Below are 22,773 nucleotides of genomic sequence, written 5' to 3'. Positions count from 1 at the left end.
AGGTACTGGCAAAGCTATTTTCAAAGGAACTTAGAGGGTTTGCTATCAGAGCTACATTTGCAGTTCACATAAAGAATGGGAACCTGAATCACATGCTGCAATTCCAATTAGGGAACTTGAACCAGAAAAATAAAAACTCTAGTAAATGCCATAAACAAAGAAGACAGAATGCTTGAAGGGGTGAACAAAAAAGTCAGTTCTAATGCTGCAAACTAGAGACTTGTCGGTGTTCCCACCTTTCCCCATAGACAAATCAGGCTGATGAAAACAATTACAACACAGAGAGCTAGTACATTTTGAAACATCTCTTCTAAAAATTCAGGAGGTGTTTTTTCCATGGATGTTAGACCATCCAGAAGAACAAAAAACTTCCAAACTTACTACGCAGCAAAAGCAAATAACCTTCTGAGACCAAAGGCAACCACCAACTCACAAGAAGTTACTGTCATTCTTTTTTTTCCTAAGCTGCTCTTGAAAGCATGTGAAAACATTTCCTTTTTTTATTTGCTATGTGAGTGAATCTTCTTCATCCCTAAAAAGTAAACATTGTGGGTGTTAATTGGAAGCATTTCTGAAAGCTAATTAAAATTGTTATGGTAATCATGCTTCAGAAAAGGTTTTTTATCTTATACACTTATAAAGACTTTTTGTCTTTGTTTAAAGCCCTCAGGTAGAAAAAAGATCCTATCAGTCATTATCTTTACAAAGAGAGCAAGTGGCAATTCTCTTCTAATCAAAGATCTTTCTTTACAGTTAAATCTAAAGCCAGTAATTGCATGCCTTGGTACAAAGTATGCCCAGATACCTACAACTGTTAAAGAAAGGGCTCAAGCATATTTCCAGGGAAGAAAGTCATGCAACACCACTTTTGGACAGGTGTTGGTGAGTGCCACTAGCAGAACCTTTACAGTTTGGAAATGACCTGTTGCTACCTTGTGATCAGCTACCAATGTATATTTTGCTCATCAGCTCAAAACAAGTCTATTCTGTCTATTCTTCCACTAACAGCCCGTGTGACCACTGTGTCCATGGGATCATTCCCCAATGAAAGTATTCCCTGTCATTTTGCTCTCATCTCAACTATCCTTTCTTAATCATGTGAAACAGACCTGATATTTGATATACACCATAACTCACAAACCCCTCTTGAAATCAGCTAGCATCAAACATACGCAAAATTTGATGCCTGTTTCCTCTTCTCTGTATCTACACACACCTACACTAATTAAACAATGCCTTCTTTTTCTCTACCCTTCTGCTACTTTTCTTTTGAATTCCCTTTGGTTTTCAGCATACTGAACAAAATCAGCAGCAGTACCAGGTCATGCCTCTTAGAGGCTCTTCAGTATTCTCTTCACTAATATCCAGTTATTTCTTTCTCTTTATAGACACTTTGCATTTCACTAATACGTGACCAGTCACCATTAAAACCTCTCTGTTTGAAAGCCTAAAATATCCACAAGCTTAGTATTATCAAGTATGCAACTGGGTTTTACCATTCAGCAAGTAAAGACAGGACACCAAGGCATCCAAGGACACAGCAATACTGTGCAGTTCAGAGCACAGGCAGCCACCTGAGCTTGCACTAATGAACTGCTGTGTCTGCATATGGAGCACTGTGCAGATGTACAGCCTCCAGGTCTGGGAGTAGCTTGATTGATTTACTTGCAAGACAGGGAACAGTACAGGACTGCAAAGAGAGTTTGTAGATGTTTAAGGTGGTAATGACAAAAAAAATGGTCTTCCCAGTACAAGAAGAAAAGAGTAATGTTGTAATACTGGTAGTTCACAGAGAAGGTCATCCTACCAATTTTGTAGGCATTTCCCTTGAAGATTGTACTCCAGCCAGACACATTAAGAGTGCTCACAGAGAGCTCTGTAATGCCCGAGGAAAGGACCTGTCAGGTACTGCCTTCTGCCTGGAAATGCTGAGCAAATACTTAACTCCCTTGGACCCAGGCCATGCAGCACACCTTACAGACAAAGAATGAGGCCTTAGATACACTTAAAGTTGGTGAAAGAAGTTCATGTAGAGAGTTGGCAAGGCCACTATGTATAGTATAACAACTCTGTGCTGGAGGAAACATGTCACAGTGCTCCAAGTTAATGGCAGTCACCTCTACCTATCTGACAGTGCAGCTGTCCAGCCAAGAGGTGACTGAGAGGGTTAATGCCTTTGGACTGAATTGATTACCCAGACCCTGGGGTGGTACAGAACCACCTAAGCTGGCTCATGCACAGCTGTCTCATTGGCAAGTCAATATCATTTAAGTTTTTAATGCCAATATGCTACTCTTAAAATACTACTAACCAGTCTCTTTGAATATGTACGTTTAATAACAACATTTCAGCCATAAGAGACATTGCTTTGAACTGCTACCCATTTAATTGTTAAAGCGAAGGCACTTTTACAACTCCTTAGCATCTGGCCATCAGAAATACTGCTGTGATTTAGGATGACAAGAGCAGATTTGGTGAGAACTATCCACTGTCTGGATTAAGCTAATACAGTCAGTGAGGCTCAGCTGGGCTCATACAGCAAAAGAGGTTATGTCCACATACAAGAACACAGTCAATTTTTAGTTTTTTTTTAATTTTTTTACCTGGGCATTTCTGGCTTAAATTTCCAGTCACTAAATCTTCTTTACTAATGTTACAAATATATTACTGCTGCGGGAGATTTTGAAAACCTAACTGGACAAGGTCTAGGGCAACTATAGGTCTAGGGCTGACACCGCTTTGAGCAGAGGGGTGGGACTAGATCATCAGAGGTTGCTTCCAAATCTCAGCCACCCTGTGACTCTGTGATAGGGTTCACATCTGCCCTGGAGAAAATGCAGTAATATCTTTTGGTTCAAGCCTGTCTTCTGAAAAAATGAACAGGAAACAAAAGAACAAGTGACAACACTGAGTAGATGAGCTGAGAGCGGTACAGGAATTGGGATGCGTATGATTTAGCTCTTGAACACTTCCATGCATTTGTAATGTCCAATCATAATGTCACTAAGATTTTAATAACAATAACAACAACAATAACAATAATAATAATAATAATAAAATTTTTCAAATTCATTGACAAAGTAAAACCTTGCTAGGAAACTAAGAGCACCTTTCTGAAACTGTAGGGAGAAGTTTTAGAAAAAGGTATCTGAAGCTTGACTCCTAATCCTAGGTTTAGGTGACTGAAGAGAAGTTTTTTGATTTTCAGAGATTAGCACAAAGATTAAAATATGGTGTTCTTATGCACCACAGGCTCTTATGCAAAGAACAACCTTTTTACATATATTCTCTATGTAGAGTTCAAGCGGATTGCAAAGCCCTGACTATTTTCCTTTCATATACAGGCGATCTCTGTTTAAAAGCACATTTCAGAAAAATATGGTAATGTGGACACAGTCAATTTTTACCAATTATTTTACATATTACAACATGAGAGATACTAAAGATATCTCCAGTTCTGCCTGCTGGCCCAGGAACATTCACAGGACTGTTCAAGACTTTTAGAGGATCTAATATTTTCTATTTGTCTAAACCTCATGAAATTTTGAGGCCAGAAATTACTTGTAGTAGAATAAAAATAAATCCACCAAAACCTTTTTACTTTTGCTTGCAACTTTTCTACCTTCCCTTCAGCAGGAAGAACAGTTCCCAAGATATTTTTATGACAGTCAGAAACTATAACAGCTTTCTTAGAATATAAAATTCCTGCCCTGAAAATCCACGTGCTGACTAATCATAGCATGTTTATAAATTGTACCTTAGAGCTCTTCTGTTTGAAGACTGAAAATAGTTTAAAAAATAGAGAATCAAAGTCTGCAGCACTCAATGGACTTCAAGAGAACATCTGGTCCTTTTTCTTGCCCCAACAGAGGGAAAAGTGCTTCAATTAATCCTAACAGAAGCTTGTCTCATCTCTTTTAAGGACTATTTGGCAAATACTGTCCCATGATCTTTATAGATGGATGAAATGAACCATACAGTAAAGTTTGATGTATTAACATTCCACATTAGTTTGTTGTCTGGCACAGTTAAAAATCACAATACTGCAAATGTGTGAAACCATAAAAATAACATACTGCAAAAAAACTATCTGTAAGAACCGTGAGCCATAAAAAAGGATGGCAATAAAAGATCACAAACTCTTTCCACACCTCTCCATTGTCAAGAAAGTTTTTTCCTCATAAATACGAAGATCAAGAAGAACTCTTGAGAAACAAAGCCTTCTGAACATTCATGAATATCAACATAATTTAGACAGAAAATTCATGTTAGCAAGTTTGTTTTTAAAGGTGGTATTTCAGGATTATCCTTTGATGGGGGCAGCGAAATGACACACATCAGTATCTCCCATCGCCAAGCTGGAAAATCTTTTTTGAACAGAAGTTCACTGGAAAATGTAGTATCCTCCCATGAGCAGTACTGAACAGTCACACCAGCAGCCTGTGGGGGGATGATAGCTCTAACAATTTGGCAGGATGGAGAGCTGGCGCCAAACACCACAGAATCATCAGTAACATTTTAAAAACAGCTTTTACACAGAACACAGAAAGACGGGCCAAATTTGCTCTCTGCCAAATCACTTGAACACAACCAAAAAAAAGCAATGAACTAGTTTGAGAAAAAACACTCGAATACTAAAATTCAGGAGAAATACAGGGAAGATGTTAAGATATAAAACTATCAATTTTAGTAAAAGAAGAAAAAATAATTTAAGAAATAAAAGCTAAACCAGAAAAAAATAAAATCACACAATAGACGTAACTTATTCAGAGAAAGAATTTTGCAGGCCATAGAACTTCAAAATCTACTAAAAGCAGCTGACTAAGAATAAAACAGATCGACTGTCTCAGACAAAATGTCTACAGCTGCTTTGTGATTTTCAATCATTTCCCTTTCAGATAAAAAAAATAATTTGGCTATTCCAATTATTCTCAATTCTGTTAAATGAAATAGGATGACAAGACTCTGTAGCTCATCTAATAAATATTCCAAGCATTTGTCACAATACTTACAATTCCTTAGATTATTTTTTATTTTATGTGTATACCAAATCTGTAGTAAATACCACAGTGTTTATGGAATCCAAGACATTTTCATTGAACACTAATGAGCATGGGATCCATGATGAGTCTAACTAATAAACGGCCCCTTAACCAAGGAGTACCTCACTGTTTCTACGTGATAATCTCACAAAATAATGTGATTCATACAACTAAATCAAATCAACAACCTATTATACACAATTGGTTATGAGCAATTAGTTAGGCTTTATGATTAGGTTGAGACAGTATTCTGTCTCTAATGAACACAAGAGGACAGTTAAAAGGGTCAAATACTTTTTTAAAGGGGCATTTTAAGTGGCATTGTCTTAAGCAGACATGTTCCCATTTTTGCATCTGTGCCAGGAACAGCACAATAGCAAATGAGTTTACTAACAGAAATGCCAAATAAACATATGGAGAAGCCTGGAACCTGACTCCAGGGACAAACCTGGGCAAGCAGTATAGTTCCTCAAACCTTCTTCAGCATTTATTTCCAAGAAAGAAGGGAAAGCATACACTGCATGGCCACAACAGCTCTCTGTCATTGATCCTCCCTGCCCTGGAAAGGCTCACCTATCCCAAGCAGTGTGCACACCACAGATCCAGCCCTTGGCACTCCTGGGTCCTCCTGCTTTGGAGGCATGTCCTGCATACTCCTGTGCACTTCCTTAACTCACTAGGCAGTTCACCCAGTGCAGCAACATAAATTTCTGCAACATAAAATTCTAAATCACAATCGTATTAAAGTACATGTTGTAGAATATTTACAGACAAAATTTAACTAAATTCTACCAAAAGAATACCATACAGAACATAGGTGGTGTCTCATACTACCAAAGAAACACCGAACAATTAATAAGGCAGGTGCTCATCAGGTTTAATGTACAATAGCTATAGGGCAATTTTTTGAAATGAAGGAGTTCCAGGCCAAGAGTGTGTTCAAACCTGGCTATTTATTCTATGTAATTTGTGTATTTCTCAGCTGTCACTGGTCAAGCCCCTTTGGGATGCTACTGAGCCTTTGGGCTGAAGCTTATGTCAACAAGAGGACTGCTACTAACAGGATAATGCAGACAGAGTTTATCCCTCTATTTCATCAGTCTCTTCAACCAAATTATCCAAAAGTCACAAAGAATCCTCTTCCATTCCTAAAAGAATCCCTTAAAAGCAGGAATATATTTATTTTTTACTTATGTTTTTATGGTTCCTCTTCTAGCCAGGAAACTACCAAGCAGATAACTAATCACAGTAGTAACTACATGATACTGAAAGAGATATCAAACTCTAAAAATATAATATGAAAGCAGAGAAAACCCTTTACCCTCATCACTGGCAGTTATTTAAATCACAGTAATTTCTATTGTAATGCATACGTATGACACAGACAAAAAAGCTATTTTTGCAGTGGAAGGAAACATTTTTAAATGCCAGAATCAGACATTTACTTAGTTCAGTTGGAGACGGGCAGGTAGGGGAAGCTCTGATAACCAAAGTAATCTGCTGCAATTAAAAGTTCCTGAGTGTGGACTGAAATTTATTTGAAATACAGTCCATGTCCAGCATACAGACTTGACAACTGAGGCTATGTCTAGTTTAAATTCAGCAATCACTGTTCTAGATTAAATAAATTATATATGCTCTCCAAACCAAGGGATATATACAGCACTATGCAGCACAGAAAAAAAAATAATGCTATTTGTGCAATGTGTTTTTTCATATTTCAGGGCAAAGTTTCAGTACCTAACATCTTGTGTGAGGGATACAAATCACACACTGATATTTTTCATGTTCCTTTGATACCTTTGATAATACAATACCAGGAAGTCAAATGAACTATTGACCATATATCTTCTTTTACAGTTCTACAATATAATGTCTCTGCTTGCTTTCTTCCTGACTGAAAGTTACTGAGCTATTGTGCAGTAGTCCATAGTTGATTAAACCCTGTTTGATATATTCTGATGCAACAGGCATATTTTTCTAGGACACTCTGTAGTATAAGGAAAGCTGATTAGACCCTTTTTCTCATTTTACTCTAAGTCATCTTTCTCGGTGTTCCTAGTGTAGGGCAATAAAACGAAGGTCAGTTTAACAGACCATTTTATTAACTTAAGTCCCCTGTAGTTTTTCTTTTTAGATATTTTAAACCACTTCTGACATCACAATTTTTTTTCTTTATTAAAAAAGTGCTAAAGTGAACAAATATTGGACATGGCTAACCTATGCTGAGCATGCAGTCAGAATTAAGCATCTCTCAAAGTGTCTGAGGCTTGGGAGTCTCCATAGACCAGTATCTCAGTACCAGGAGCTCCAAGGAGCTGAAACTTCTGATAAGTGACAGGATCACAGAGGTCCCAGTTACATCCATTTGGGAAGACAACTCTTTTAATGATGAACCATTTCTAAATTGAGGGGGCAGAGTACTTGAGTTTCTATAGTGACCCAGCATAACTGAAGGACTGCATTTCCTTTGTTTTACAGTAATGCTCTCTGGACTAGTTATATGACTTTATGGAAAATATTTTCCTATGTCACAAGAAAGAACCTAGATCACATTGTAGAATGCAACTATTAATGAAAAAAGAAGTCCTAGGAGACAGTCAATGCCTGTCAATGGTCTCAGCAAGAATACATCTTGGACATGAGGCTTTCCAGAGTTCCTCCTTCAATTCTAGCCCTTCTGTACGATGCAGCACAAATAACACTAATAAATATTATGAATAAAACCTAATATTATTTAAAATCAATAATAAAATTAAATGCTATTTGTGGAATACATTTTGTCTTGCAGCAGGGCTAGTCTCAGTACATAAGATCCTGTGTGTGAGATGTAAACCACACACAGTCACACAAACTTTGACACAGCTTTCCTTATTTCCACAGCTATTTGTGTACGTGGGAAATGGGCCAAGAGAAAAAATATTGCTTTGGAAAAGGAGAGATGTCTGATAAGACAACACAAAACAAGTCACAGTGCTGCACAGTTTCACTTGCATGTTCAAAACTGATTGTCAAAGGCACAAAGACACTCCCATGGCACAAATATCACTGAAAAGTAATCTTAGGCTTTCCATATAAAAAGCAGGCTACAGGGAAATGTTTTAAATTTGTTGCTCATACAGTAGTAATAATTCTACAAGGCAGGGAGACAGTCACTTGTTTGACATATGGATCTAAGTGCATTTTTCAGTTACCGACAATGCACTTGTTTGAGGTAATAAAAAATATAAATCATTGTTCATTTGCTGGCAAAGGAGAAGTCAACTTGTTTACTTGCTGGCAAATGAGTTGTCAACTTGTTTTTCCATTTTGTTCTCTTTCCACTTTGTGCACGTGAGCAAAGATTGAGATTAGGGGCAACAGGTCAGGAGAAATAGTCATTCTACAGCATGTAAAACTGATGGACCATGTATTTATCCACAGAATTATCTTTAAGGTTCCTAAAACTTCACTATAATTCTACTATATGGTATTCTTTTCCAGCCTCATAAAGCATTAATGCTGTCTGCATCTCATTTATATACCAGAACAGCTTAAAACTAGCCTTTTCTTACTGAATTTGACTTCAGCCTCTACCACTGTGGGCCATGTATAGTCTCTGAATCACATCTGACACAGGTGATGATATTCCCTTATATAAGCTGGCTAAAATCATTTTTCCAAAAGACTCCGAAGTGCCCATGTGCAGATATTTATCCTACCCTAGAAACTTCAGCTGTATTAGTCTTTGATATGATGAGTAGCTTGAGAGCAGGTATGACTCACACAAAGGACTGTGTCATTAAAAGATGGCAGAAGAGACATGGGGATGAAGGACAAGAAAACAACCACTGTGCCTTGCACTAAGTGACATACACAAGATAAACAGCACATGTGAAAGAGATACATAGTATGCATTGGTACACTGTGATTCAAGCTAAAACAAAACCAAAATGAAAAAATGCTGTATGTCTATTTCATTTCATATTTCCATTGCTATATGGAAAAAAGAGAAGGTATAAGCTGTAAAACCGCAGCTGAAATTATCCCTGGATTTTGTTGCCTAGCTCCAGTTTTTCAGCATTTCCTATATTGTAGTTCTGATACTCCACTTTACTACCTTCCACTAGAATTAAATATGGCACGTAGATACTGCTGAGATGACTGCAAATGAGTTCCTCCCATGCTGAAATCAGATACATTGTTACTCTAATCTTATAGTTTAGTTTAATGGCAATGGGTCTGTCTTACTAGAAAAAAAAAAATTATATGGTGATGAGGTTTGAAGTTGCAGAAAATAACTTTTTCTCAATTCTGCTGCCTACATTAACCTGCATGTAGAGAAAATGGTGGTTTTAGAAGTGGCTGCTCTGTCCTCTTAGATGTTGTGTACTGATTGATTTACAAAAGGTATTGTAATTGAATGAGTTGAATTACCTTGTGTATGGAATAAAAGATAAAATGACCACATATTAACATTCAATGGTTGTTGGCTAGTGAAGATTCAGTGCATATTATTATATGAACATTTGAATCAAAACCATTGATATTGGGAGACCTTAAAAAAAAAACCTTACTACCCACTGATGACCCCTGGAAAAATAGTTGAGAGCAATAGCCTTCTTCATTGACAATGGCCATGTCTTTGCTGGTCTGTTGCTCACTTCCTTTTGATATTCTACTTCACCACCTCTTCACTTTAAAGCCAGAATCAAATATAATGTCACAAGGACTGACAAGAAAAAGGAGAGAACAGTCTGCAGCTACTCCAGAACTTCATCTTCAGGATGTACTGTCCTTATAAAATTCTCACAGTTCACTTACAGTAGTGGTTCTTAATTTTTTTCCACAAGAGTTTTGAGCTCCACAGTCAGTGATTGTTGGGACATGAACTGCAGTGTTCACAGACTCCATTCTCTCATATCTCAGAATAAGAAAATGTCCCTCATTCAGCTAACTTCTGCTGACTGCTGAAGCAGAGAGCCAGCACATTACAGTTTGCTTTTTCTTCTTGCATATTTTCAGATGCATCCACAGTAGGTGGCACACAAGCCAAGACACACCTTGTGAAAGTCCTAGTATCAACACAGAATATGTAGCAGTAAACATATTCTCAGAGAACTGTTTTCATATATTCACATTTCAGTGCTAAAGGTTACCATGCAAGTAAAATTCCTCATTTTTAACAACCGCTAAGATTGTTCTCTAACCGATATCAGAGAGAGATTTCCTGGGACATATATAAATACATGGTTTTTAGCATCTGATTCTTAACTAGCATTACACATTCCTCTTTCATGTAAATCCCTGCCAACATTGGTTGTCAGAGTCTGTGCAATAATAAGGATTTCAGCATCAAGATCTCTAACTAATGGGGTGAATGAATCTAGGTAGATAAAACAAAGCCTTCACAATGGCCCAAAGTTGAATAATGGTTTGAATCAAATTGGGCTTTTTCCTTTTTTATAAATGTTTTTATTAGCCTTTGAATTTTGCTACATTGAGATAAGAGAAGAACAAGAAGCCAAACAGAGTGACAGCAAGTCCTGTAGTTTTCCCTAGGAGACTGTTATTAACAGATTCTTAAAAACAATACTCATAGTTGTCTGGTCTACAAGTAAGCCATCTTCAAATGATGTTGTAATATGAAATCTGGCATGCATATGAGCAGTACTTTTGAAGTTTATTTGTCACTGCTTTTTTAAAGGGGAAAAAAAAATCAATCTTCTGTTCCCAAATATGTCTTAAAAATAACTAAAGAAATGTAACTCTCTAATGAAGAGTTCTGGATGCTTTTTGAAAAAGTTTTCGATCAGTGTTTTGAGAACAATGATGTAAATCTCTCAAAGGTGATATAGTTGCACCTGACCCATTTCCTACCAGTCTGTGCTAATTCTCTTAGACACTTAAAGTCATAAAATTAGCATCTGGTGATATCCAGCATTATTACTGCAATTCAATAGCTGTATTCAGGGAACTCTCAGGACTAAAAGAAAATCATTAAACTGAACACATTACAATATTTCATTCATAACTAATGAGTCAATGAAAAAGGAAGAAACCTTTTTAAGGCACATTCTGGACACAAACGCATACTGGCTCCCCATGAAGCTGAACGCACCACAGCTCATGATGAGTTTCTAGAGATATTTCAAATAATCTTAAAATATCTTCAAGAGGTGCTTCATAATACAGCAAAGCTCAATGCCAGCAAAAAGACTCAAAACCATGCCAGGACTCCAGCAGCACAGAAGGTCACCACCTTCATGGTCCTCAGAAAGCAGCATGAAACAAGCCAGAGGGAGTAAAACACTGTTCCAGCACTGTTCCAGCCGAGGCAATGCTTTTTCTAAATACATTTCTGAGGCCTAAATAACTATCAGCAGTAATAGGCATGGCCACTTAAAGGTTTTTTGAAAGCCTTTTCTCTACAAATCCCTCTCATCAATGGCATTGAGTCAGCTGGAAAACTGCTGCTTCTAACAGGAAAAATGAATACATTTTTTATTGCCAAGTTATAAACTAATTATTGTATTATCTCTGAAATGGAAACAGTGCTCCTGAGGAGGATGGGGAAGACTCTGATCTGTCCAACAGCACTTAAAACTACAGGAAAAGAGCTGAAACCAGTGCAGTTGCTCTATTTCACACCTATGCAAATGAGACCCAAATGAACAACACCAATATTTGGTTTGCTTTTTAATAAATCTTTTGTTCTCATTATACAGCACACAGGCAGTCACTGAAATGCATTCTTTTAATCCTTAATTAAATATTAATACTAATGTACCTAGCAGCATATATGAAGCATTTCAGTTTTAAGTTCATCAGGATTGCACTGGGAAAGATGGCAAGGTGAAATACACACGTTAAGCCATGCAAATGGCTTTATTAAAGTAAAGGCTTAAAATTTTGGAACCTGTTATATCTATTTTCTGCTCCTACATGACACATACTGGCATTTTCACAATTTTCTAACCTTAAGCATTTATTTTAAAAAAGGGAATCTTTACAAAGAGAGTAATTGAGGTCTCCTGAAACATAACTGGGACCTTGAAAAACTGCACTGAGGTTTTGAGAAAGTCATATGTAAGCTGTCTGACATACTCTGAAGTGCAGAAAAAATACTATAGCTTATATTGTTCAACACAAAAGGTACATACTTTGGCTGTAGACTTGAATATATGGTTCCTGAAATCAGCCTTCTGAAAATGTCAAAAGCACATAGTTCTTTCAATTGCTCTTTTCTGAAATGGAGACCTACTGAAATTAGGGATGAATTTAGGTGTTTTTTACTGGATTCAGAATTAGTCCCACAACAAGAATTTATACCAGGCACCAGTATATTGTTTCCTATCAGAAGAAGGAAATTTTGGTGCCCTCCCCAAATGCTCATCATTGTATCTGCTTTTATTTTAAACCACTGTGTTATGTAAATCCAATGAAATAGCACAACAGACTCAAAAAACAAAAAAAAAAAAAAAAAGAAAAACAAAGAAAAAAAAAAGTTAATTGGCACTCTCCCTGATCTCTGCTCTCACTTTTTCTTTCCAGTCACTTCCCCTAGTGTGGTGTTTCTTGCCTGTGAAATTCATGGCTGTGCCATCACAGAAAAAAAACCTGACATCAAGTTATAGAAATTGCCATCTCATCTCTGGCAAAAGCCTGAGAGTAAACATACCACTTATAATCAGGATTCTGATAAATCTCTGCAAGAAGCTGAGTCTGGAGCCAGATGCAAGCATAAAGCAAGCTTTTGCCCTCTCAAGTAACATTACAGGGGAACCCAAAGCAAACTACTTATCTTACAAGCAGCGATGCTTGCAAACTAAAAGCTATAAACAAAAACACAGAATGACACTAAATATAAAGAATTAGTTTCAGCAATACCATAAGGCAGAAAAAAAACTGAAAGCAGAATATTGTAAAAGCAAAAGTAAATCGTAAAATAAAACTTTTAGGATTTAAACTAATAATAGCAAAAGCCCATAAATCATCTCGGCAATTGCTCCTTTTCCTACCAAACATCCATCCTCCCTAAATGGATGCTTTTTATCAGGTCTTCAGCATACATTATAGCTTAAAGAGGACCAGAGGAATCTAATTTACTTCTGCAAGGAAAAGATGCTAGAAAAAGGCTGAGAGGGGTAGCAGATCCTGGAGAGTGTTGAATTTTTCTTGGAGACTATGTATCATTCTGCACAGCATGATTTTATAAAGACTAACATGTAGCACCAAGCTGAGACAGCCAAACCAAAGGTTACCTTTCTCTCAATTTCTGTCCTCCAGTGTGGGGACAGGAAACTAAGGATAAAGGCACTAGTGGGTAAGAAAAGCAAGCCCAATCAAAAGGCATAGCCAACTATAAGAATATGGTACTATACAGTACCAATACCAGTACTAACAAAACGTGACTGAACAGGTCTTCCTGAAAGATTAAGTGGTTCCTGTGATGTCTTATCTATTTCAGGTTAGAAATAATGAAAAATAATATTTTTGAAAAGCTCAGATTGCTCAGTGCAAAATGTATTAGTTACTGAGCTCATCACAATGTTGACAGGCTCTCAGAAACACTGTTTCTGACAGTGCTCTGCAATGTGCCCACTGGAATAACTAGCTGTAAATTACAGAAAATCAGGCTCAAACTCCAGAAACCTCTTTTTTTCAGCCAGATTATTTTTCTTCTCCTATGGCTGCATTGTGGCCAGTTCCTCCGTGCCCAGAGGCCTCAGGCCCTGCAGCACCAAACCCATTCAGATTGATTTCGCTCCTGGCATCACAGTAACTGTACTTGCTTAAAGATGCAGGAATGAATTTCTACAAACACATTCCAGAGCCCAATTCCACCAATTAAAGTTGTATTCCAATTAATTTTTGAAATACAAATTGCCATGTATTGCATGAGGGAGTGAGCAAAATTAAGGCCAGCAAGAGTGCATCTGTAAAGCCATGTCAAATGACTGAACTTTATGCTGAACCAAATCAGAAGACAACCTTAGTTCACAAGGTACCTGTGTATGTGTGTGTGCAAATGTTGATTTTGGTGGTTTTGTTTTGTTTCTACTTTGCTCGTAGTTTACAGTTTCAGGTGATTCTTTTTGTTTACTTCAGTGCATTGCTACATCATAAATTGTGCCATAAACAAAGAATAGTAGCTCATAAATCCTGCCTGCCAACTTACTCACACTGTTCCATGAGCAGGCGTTTCAAGAAAAGTTCGGTCAGCCTCAGGTAGTTCTAAATATAGTATTATCCTCTGGGACTGGAATTAGATTTGACATAACCTACATCAAGTTGCTGAGTTTTGTGTGTACTTTGAAGAGTCAGGATTTTACTTTTTTCTTCATTGACAGACAGCAGAAGAGATGATGCAGTTCATAGCCTGGGATGGGAAACTTATTTACTTGTTCCACAATATGTTTCTTTTATGCACAAAACTGAGATACATTTATGATCAGCAGTGAGTCACGGGATCTAGCTTCAGGGATCACATAACAGCTGTAACGACAGCAGCAATAAGAGAAGGCCTTTGTTCAGCATTTTCCTTCAACAGGATAAATTCAGATATGTCTTGTATATAGGAGTTCAGAATTAATCCTCCAGCCTAGCAATATTTTCTTTAAGTTCAACATCCTGTGCTTATTAAAATTTCATCACTAAAGTTGCCAGAAAATAAGACTTGTAAATTAATGCTCAGCATGGCCTCAATGACAAACACGTAGGCAAGCACTGAGCAGTCAGACATGGACAGTCCAGTCCTTCAGATCATGGAGAGCTGAATTTTAATACATACAGTAGAAAAGTAGCAAGGTAAATGCTGCCAATGAGAATAGAGGAGAACTGGAAAATTAAAAGAGATGTCTAAGAAACACAGAAAGATATTTTATATGAAAGAGAAAGTGAGTACACAGTCATGTGTGTAATCATACAGGGGGATTTTGTACACACTTTTTGATATGCCCCTCTTGTGCACAGAGGGCCAGCAAGACTGGTATGAAAAAGGAAAAAAGGACATTTGAAATGCCAACAGCATGAGCAGGTGTCACAATTCAAGGATTCACCTATGATCAAACTTTAGGGGAGGGGGGGAAGAAAAAAAAAGAGCCAAATCCTCTTACCATTATTACTGTTATCATCAACTAAAATAATCTCTTTGAGCAGGTGAGCAGGAGTCCGGTCAATGGCTGAATGAATAGAGCGCAGAATCACTGAAAGAGCTTCATTAACAAATATGAATACAATGCTGACTTCAGGAAGACTGTCAGGAAATGTAAGGTTTCTGCACCTGAAGGAAAAGATTTTAAAAAACAAGATGTAAACTATTGGAGGTCATAATGTCAACAAAACTGTTACAAAGAAATTTACCTCCAGCCATACCAATAAGAGAGCTTGTGCAGGCATGGACCGGAAGGTCCCCATACATCTTCAGAGTACACATAGGCAGGAAACAAGTGAATTACTACCTAAGAAAAGGAACCTCTAAAAATTATCTCCTGAATCTGACTGTTCAACCAAGGCCTAGGGTGACCTCAGTCTTCCACAAATGACCCAAACAAAACATTGAAATCTGCAAGCTAAATGCAAACTCCTGTTTAAATGCAGCCTCCAACATCAGTTTTCCAAATTTATTATTTTTGCTACAGAAAATGCAACCTATCCCAGTCAAAACCTGGGGCTTCTTTCTCAGCTTAATAAAAGCACAGTAAAAGATCCAGCTCCAGAGAATATCCTGCTACAACAGTTAAGATAGACAGTGTGGCAAGAACAACTGGTTAAAAGGATGGTAAATTTACCTGTAATCTCAGTTAAGGTTTTCATTAAGATGAGGAATACTGTCATAAACTGATGGATTTTCCTGTGCTTTGAAAAAAAAAACAAACAAGTGTATATATATATACTTTAGTCACACTCAAATTTGCTTATGCAAAGAGCAGATTGGAAGTGCTGCCCACAGCTTCAAAGTTCCTTGATGTTTCATTGATTTTTCTCCCTCCATTTAAAAAGGATGTAAATTTTCTAATCTTATTACCAACTTCTATAATTTAAACTGTCAACAAAATGTTTACTTTTTTAATAAACTCACAAAGCAGTTAAGTAAAAATAATTACTCTTCTCTGAAACTTTTAGCATTTTAATGCAAAATTCTGAACAACAGTCAATTTTACCTTTTCATCAGACCTAAAATTATTTACTAGGATGAAATTAAGCCACAGGTTGACCAAGCCTCATTTCTAGGATCTACAGATGGAAATGGTTGATGTCAATGCTTTTTTCTGCCTCCTGACAGCACTGAAGTGGTTATCTTCTCTCAAAATGTCTAGATTCACTACACTCAGTAACTTCTGATAGCTGTGGAAAGTTTTACTAACAGCTTATGTTAACCATGCAGAAAGCATGTATAGACTCAGAACTGTTAAATCATGCTTGAATATGACTCTAAATAACGATGTTCTTCAGCTAGAAGAGAAAAAAGCACTTTTATTTTGTATTTTAATCTGTAGAGTTAATAAATATAGAGAAGTAAAAATGCAAAAGCATTTCTTTCAGAAGACAGCTAGTGCAAGGACACATTCGTTTTCCCTTTTAAACAGTAGATCAGGAGTTAAAACCCTCAACCAGGATGTAAAGAGCATGAGTTCAACCTTCTCTGGTCTCCCCAGAGAACTATCTCTCTATTTTCTATCTTGGTGTCAATTTTTCCAGTCCCCATTTCCAGAGTCATTCTTCTTTCTATGGAGCAATTAAATGGAGTGGTACTAAGTAAGTCTCCTGAGCTTTGTGTTTAAGGCAAATTCCTTGGAGGACAGACCTGTATTGCAGTACCCACTCCAATGGATGTTAATGCATTTTAAATTGTAATGTATGTATGGCTGTGTCCAATGCTCTTGATTATAATGCTACAGTATCTCTTGTGATCACTTTTTAATCTCTTTTGCAGGCTAATTTGTTGGGGATTTTTTATCATTTAAGCAGTGCTGCTTTTTCTGAAGAAATAAAGGCACTTTCAGAGAGCCTGCTGTTCAGGTGTCAGGGGACTTTCATGGCAAGCAATACGTAAGTCCAGAATGCTTGAGGTTGGAATTGACCCCTGGAGATCATCCTGTCAAAGACCCTCCTCAAGGGGCTCAGCCAGCTGCCCAGGACCCTATCTAAACAGCTTTTGGGTATATTTAAGGATGCAGACTCAACAACATCATTGGGGCAACCTGTGCCAGTGCTTGTTCAACCTCACAGCAGAAAAACATTTCAGTTTGTGAACAATGCCTCTGGTCCTATCACTGGGCACCACTGAAAAGAGCCTGGCTCTGTCCTCTTTGCAGCCTCTCTTCAGATACTTCTATACATTGATGGTATCACCTCTGAGCTTCTTCTCCTCTAGACTGAACAGCCCCCTCTGTCCCCGTTCAGGCCCAGCTGGTACCAACCAGGCCTTTGCTTGCTCACCTCCCACTCCCACTGTGGTAACAGGGAGGTGAAAATCCACCTAAAGGTTCATTAATCAAGACAAGGACAGGGAAGTTTCCACTCCCCAATTACAGTAACAGGCAAAAAGACAGGTTCAACTTGGGAAACAAACAAACAAACAAAAAATTTCATCTACAAGGAGAAAGAGAAAATATGTCCAGATCTTAATACCTTCTCCTCCACACCTCCCTTCTCCTCAGGCCGGGATCGCTTCACTGTCACCTCCTCTCAGGGCACAGGGGATTGGCAGGGGGGGGTTAGGTGCAGTTCTCCACACGGTGTTCCTGCTGCTCTTTCCTGAGGGGGAGGACTCCTCACATTCTTCCCCTGCTCCAACATGGGCTCCCTCTCACAGGAGAGAGTCCTTCAGGAGTCCTTCCCGCCAAGAGCAGTCCCTCAGGCACAGACTGCTCCCGCCCGAGCTGCCCACAGAGTCACGGCTGCTTCACCACAGTTGCCTCCTCTGGCACAGGGTCCTCCAGGGCAGCAGATCTACATCTGCCCCTCTCTGCAACCCTGTACAGGCTGCTTCTTCACATCTGCCCACCTGTGGCACTTTAGGGGCTACAAATCCACATTTACCCCACCGTGGGCCTTCAGGGACTGCTTCACCACGCTCCTCGATGGCTGCAGGGGCACAGCCGCCATCTCACCACAGGCTGAGGGGAAATCTCTCCTCAGGCACCTTTCCCCCTCCTTCTTCACTGACTTTGTTGTCTTTTCTCTGGCGTTTCTCTCTCACATCATCTTCTGCTCTGCAGATCCTTGTCTTATATTTTTGCAGCTTCATTTTCCCTTTCTTGACTATGTTAATCACAGAGGCACATCCAGCTTCCCGTATCTGCTGGGCCTTGAGCAGAGGTGGGTCAGGGATTAGAACTGGGGGAGCTTCCAGCAGCTTCTGACAAAATGGCCCCTATGGCGCCCCCTCTGCTTCCAAAACACCACTGCACTGACCCAAAACAACTCCATATAAGGTTTCAAATATTTTCAAGGTGAAAAGAATTCCCCACTCCTGCCTCCTGTACTCTAGACTATTTTAACCTCTGAAATGATTTATTAAAGAAAGGTTGTCTTCTGTGATGAAAAATCTCTTAAAGCTCTGCTTAAAGCACTGCCTAGGTGAGTGAACAGGTGAAGCAGGCAAAACTGACTTGAGTTCCACATCATCAAATCAGAGGTCAATTTCTGGCAACTGTCAAGTTTAGGTACTAGTAGGGTTAAGTAGCATCTGAAACTTTGAAGGTGCATAATTCAGGCTCAAAGTGCCTAGGAGTCTCTGTACTTATGATCACACAACATTTTTAAATGCTTACCCTCAAGGTTTTCTAAAAGATGCTAAAACCATTACAGATTCAGCTCTGTGAAGTACAGAAGTATGCAACTATGTGCATTGGCAAAAGGAATTCCATAGTCAATCTAGATACTATTACTTTGTGCATGTCATGTCTTATACACAAACTAGATGTACAAATCTGCATGGGCACAATGAGAAATTACTACTAAACTTCTAGTCTCTTGTATACTTTTATAAAGCTAGCACATTTTTGTTTGATGTAATAATTGAAATTTAACCCAAGTTTCAAAAATTCAGCTTCAAACGGACTACGAACTAATTAACAGGTTCAAAACACTGGAATAATTTTCAGTATTAGCATGTAAAGAACCTACAAAGCCTGTTTTTTTAGTGAGTCACTTGCAGCCAAAATGCATGGAGAGAGAAAATGGTCCAGCAAACAAAGCTACAGTTGATATATCTTTAGAGGTATAGTTTAGGCATTACAGTATTTGTTATCCTCAGCAATACTGATACACAAAGATAAAAATGAAACTCCAGCAAAAACGGTAAAATATATCACCTATCAGATAAAGAACAGCACACTGATTTGGGAAAATATTTTAAATGGCAATGAAAATATACTTAAAATCATTCAAAGAAGTTGCTTCCTTAAAAAAATGGGGGGTTTTCTCCTCTGTCAATTAGACTGTAATGTTTAAGCAAAATTTCTGCTTCTGATGTGTCTTCCATCCACTTAAAGGAAATTTTTTGTTTTGTTTTTCCTACCTGCATTCATTTAGATATTTTCAAATTAGACCACACTGGACAAGATCTTCCATTGCATGTCCTTGTACATCTTGTGCTGTGCAAGGACAGTGTTTAATGCTACAAATGTCATTTGACTCCCTTTTTGCCCCACTTTACATTAGAAGATAACTACATATGATAAAGGAGAACAAAACTGTACTCCTGTTGTGTCTGATTTCTCTAGTCTTTTCAAATGTATTAATTTTCAACGAAGATACATTCCTAAATTGAGTTAATGTTTTCTTTTATCATTTAGCCTCATTTATCATCTTTACTTCCAGCTTGAATTCACTTCTTTTTCAATGTGTGTAGTGTTTAAAAATGCATTTTCATGCCTACATTGTTTTTGCAATTATGACAATAAAAGTTATCTACTTTTTTTTTTATTTGAACAACTCATTATTAAATTCCCACACCACAGATCATGCATAGAATGCACAGCACTTGAGCAGGTTCACAAGTACATCCGTCTTCCCCTTTATGCAATGTTTTATGAGGAATTAAATTCTGTAATTCTAATACAGAAGAAACAGCTACAGAAAAGGGGTGTGTGAATATGTGTATAGAAATAGTGAAGGGGGAAGAAGGGAAGAAATTGTATGGATCAGAATCTTACATTCATTAAGCCCTAAGAATTGAATGGTTGCATGGCAACCAGCAAAGTACAAGTTTCAATGACAGCTCTGCCTCAGACTCATCCAGGGGCCTTGGACAAGACCCCTTACCTGCACCTCTGCAAAGTGAGGCTCTTGCTCAAAAAACCCACATCTACAAAGTATAGAGTGTTTTTCAGTATTATGACTTAATGATTTTAAGTACAAATCTAAATATTATTTAGAATTACAATGAATATCATCCCAATGTAGCTAAAAATTACCTCTTGCAACCTACTCCACTAAATTACATTGCGCTAATAACACTAAAGGAACAGTTGTCATGGTTACCAGAAATTTAGTGAAACTCCTGGTGTTCTATTTCAAGCACAGCTCTGGCAAATGGAGGATAGCATAGAATCTTCCTTCAACTATTTGTTCACAAAAAATTAGATTCCTCTAGAATACATGCATTGTGATATCGGCTTGGTCAGATGCATTAAAATTAGTTTAGTGTAACTATGCAGTAAGACCAAGAGAGCAAAGTTTAATTCTTGTATTAATAACTTAGGTCTGAGACCTTTTACAAATATATAAATAAATTACGAAAAAATAATTATTTTCTGCAATTTTTAAAAAGCTATCACCAAGAGTTACATGGGTATCAGAGCCAGCTATGGCAATAGAAAGCATTTTGTGTTTCAATCACAAAATTATGACATCTATTCCACAGTTTTTCTAAAATATAGGATGCTATAAAGCATATTATTAAAACATTTGGGGTTAAGGTATTGTTTCAAGAAGATATGTAGGAAGGAGCTCTAGTTCAAACATGAATTTCTCAGAAACACAAGAAGAAACAGAACTGTACTTTCTTCAAGATCTGGTAACATTTCACCATCACGCAAAATGGCAAATGGAAATTCAAAGTGTATGGGAGAAAAAAATCCAATTATGGCATAGATTAAATACATAGCACCAAAACTCGTGCAAAAGAACCAATTCTTATAAAATTCCCGCTCAACTACTTAAAGTTACAATTTTAATTTTGCGATCATTCTTCATTTGATCTTTCATTATTATCAGTATTTAAAGTGTGAAATGAACTATGCTAACAAAGCTGGCAATGAACAAAACATTAAAAAAGGATTTTTTCCTGATCTCTGAGGTTTACAATCTGTTCTTACAGAATGACAGCCAGCAAGAGAGTACTCCTGCTGCAAATCTACGAATCTCTTTTTGTGTTCATCATCTTCTATTGCAAGGGGAGCAAAGACAGATCTACAATCATGTGAGGAATATAAAGTTACCATGTAACTATAAGCGAACATGGATGTTTTTTCCCTTTCTAAAAACAACCAACCAAACAAACAAATATAACAAGGAAATATCAGCTAGCAGGCAGGGAAGTTGATAAATGTGCAGATAAATTCCAAGACTGTAACACAAAAATGACTAGTTCTTGGTCTCTTACAACATAAGATTTAATTGTAACACACTGAATCTCCACTCCTTTTAATAAAAGCTATTAATGTTGATAAAATTATACAATAAAGGTCCATTTTTTTCTTGGTACTTAAAACCAAGACCTTTCTCTGAATAAAGCAATAAGAGTGGTAATCTGGGAGTTGATCTCAATAAAACTCATTGTTAGATGAACACAAGACGAATTCTGTATAGCTATTTGGCCAAAAATTGTTAGCCCCTCTCACAGCAGTATGCGAGGCATTATTCTGACTATGTTCACATGTTATACACATTAAAAAGAGACCAAGAGAGAGAAAATGAGAGTGTGCAGATTACTGCTTGGCATCTTCTTTGTGTTAAAGGAAACAATGGGGAAGATCAAACCAACAAGTGTGCACCATTACTACCTTAGGTTATCATTGCATCTTAGAGACTGCAGCTGATTTGTTATCACTGCTAGTGATATTAAATAATGCCAGAGCATCCATTCGGGGTGTTACTTTCAGACAGGATAAACTGAAGCACAGATCAGAATCACAGAGGGTGGCCATTCAGGCAGTACACAACTCTGTGGATGAGTCAGTTTGACGGCAGGCAAAAGTGAGACAACACAAAGAAGAATTAAAGGAATAGAGATGAGTAAGAGTGGAAATACGAAATAAGGCATTATGTATTTATTTAACATGAATGCCGAAAAATTTGGTAACCTTAAATTTACCAGATTTTGTAGGATTCCTTTCAAATGTCAAATACAACGTGCAGTATTTGTGCTACCTTTCATGAGTAGAACAAAAGAACTCGGTCAGAAATTGGTATGGAGCCGTATCCTTCACAAGCGTAAGCCCAGCAAAACAATTGTTTCATAGAGACATGTGGAAGCAAACACTTATGGAACTGCAAGTGTGTAGGAGCTGGCTTTTGGGGAGAACCAGAGCTAACATATAAATACCCAGCCTGAATCTCGTATTTTGACATCACAAGTTTCTCTTACATCAGTTTTAATAAAGGAAAACCTGCAGGTTTATAGTATCACATCTTGACACAACATCCAGGAGAGCATATAATACCTCTGTAACACTGATGGATATTTTGCACAGATGTACACATACATACAGCTTCTGTCCTAAAAACACACCACTAT

General features: G+C 37.6%; 1 protein-coding gene across 7 annotated transcripts in view; it reads right to left on the bottom strand.

Moving 5' to 3' along the window:
• GALNT18 (polypeptide N-acetylgalactosaminyltransferase 18) overlaps window positions 1-22,773 on the bottom strand; it is a 207,454-nt gene that overhangs the window by 57,676 nt on the left and 127,005 nt on the right. For all 7 annotated transcript variants that reach the window (XM_071761896.1, XM_071761893.1, XM_071761894.1 and 4 more), the window contains one exon: window positions 15,140-15,306. In XM_071761896.1, coding sequence (XP_071617997.1) covers window positions 15,140-15,306 — 167 coding nt within the window. The remainder of the gene's footprint in view (window positions 1-15,139; window positions 15,307-22,773) is intronic.

The sequence above is a fragment of the Heliangelus exortis genome, chromosome 18 (assembly GCF_036169615.1).
Source record: "Heliangelus exortis chromosome 18, bHelExo1.hap1, whole genome shotgun sequence".
Taxonomy (NCBI): domain Eukaryota; kingdom Metazoa; phylum Chordata; class Aves; order Apodiformes; family Trochilidae; genus Heliangelus; species Heliangelus exortis.
This window is presented reverse-complemented; position numbering and strand designations above follow the sequence as displayed.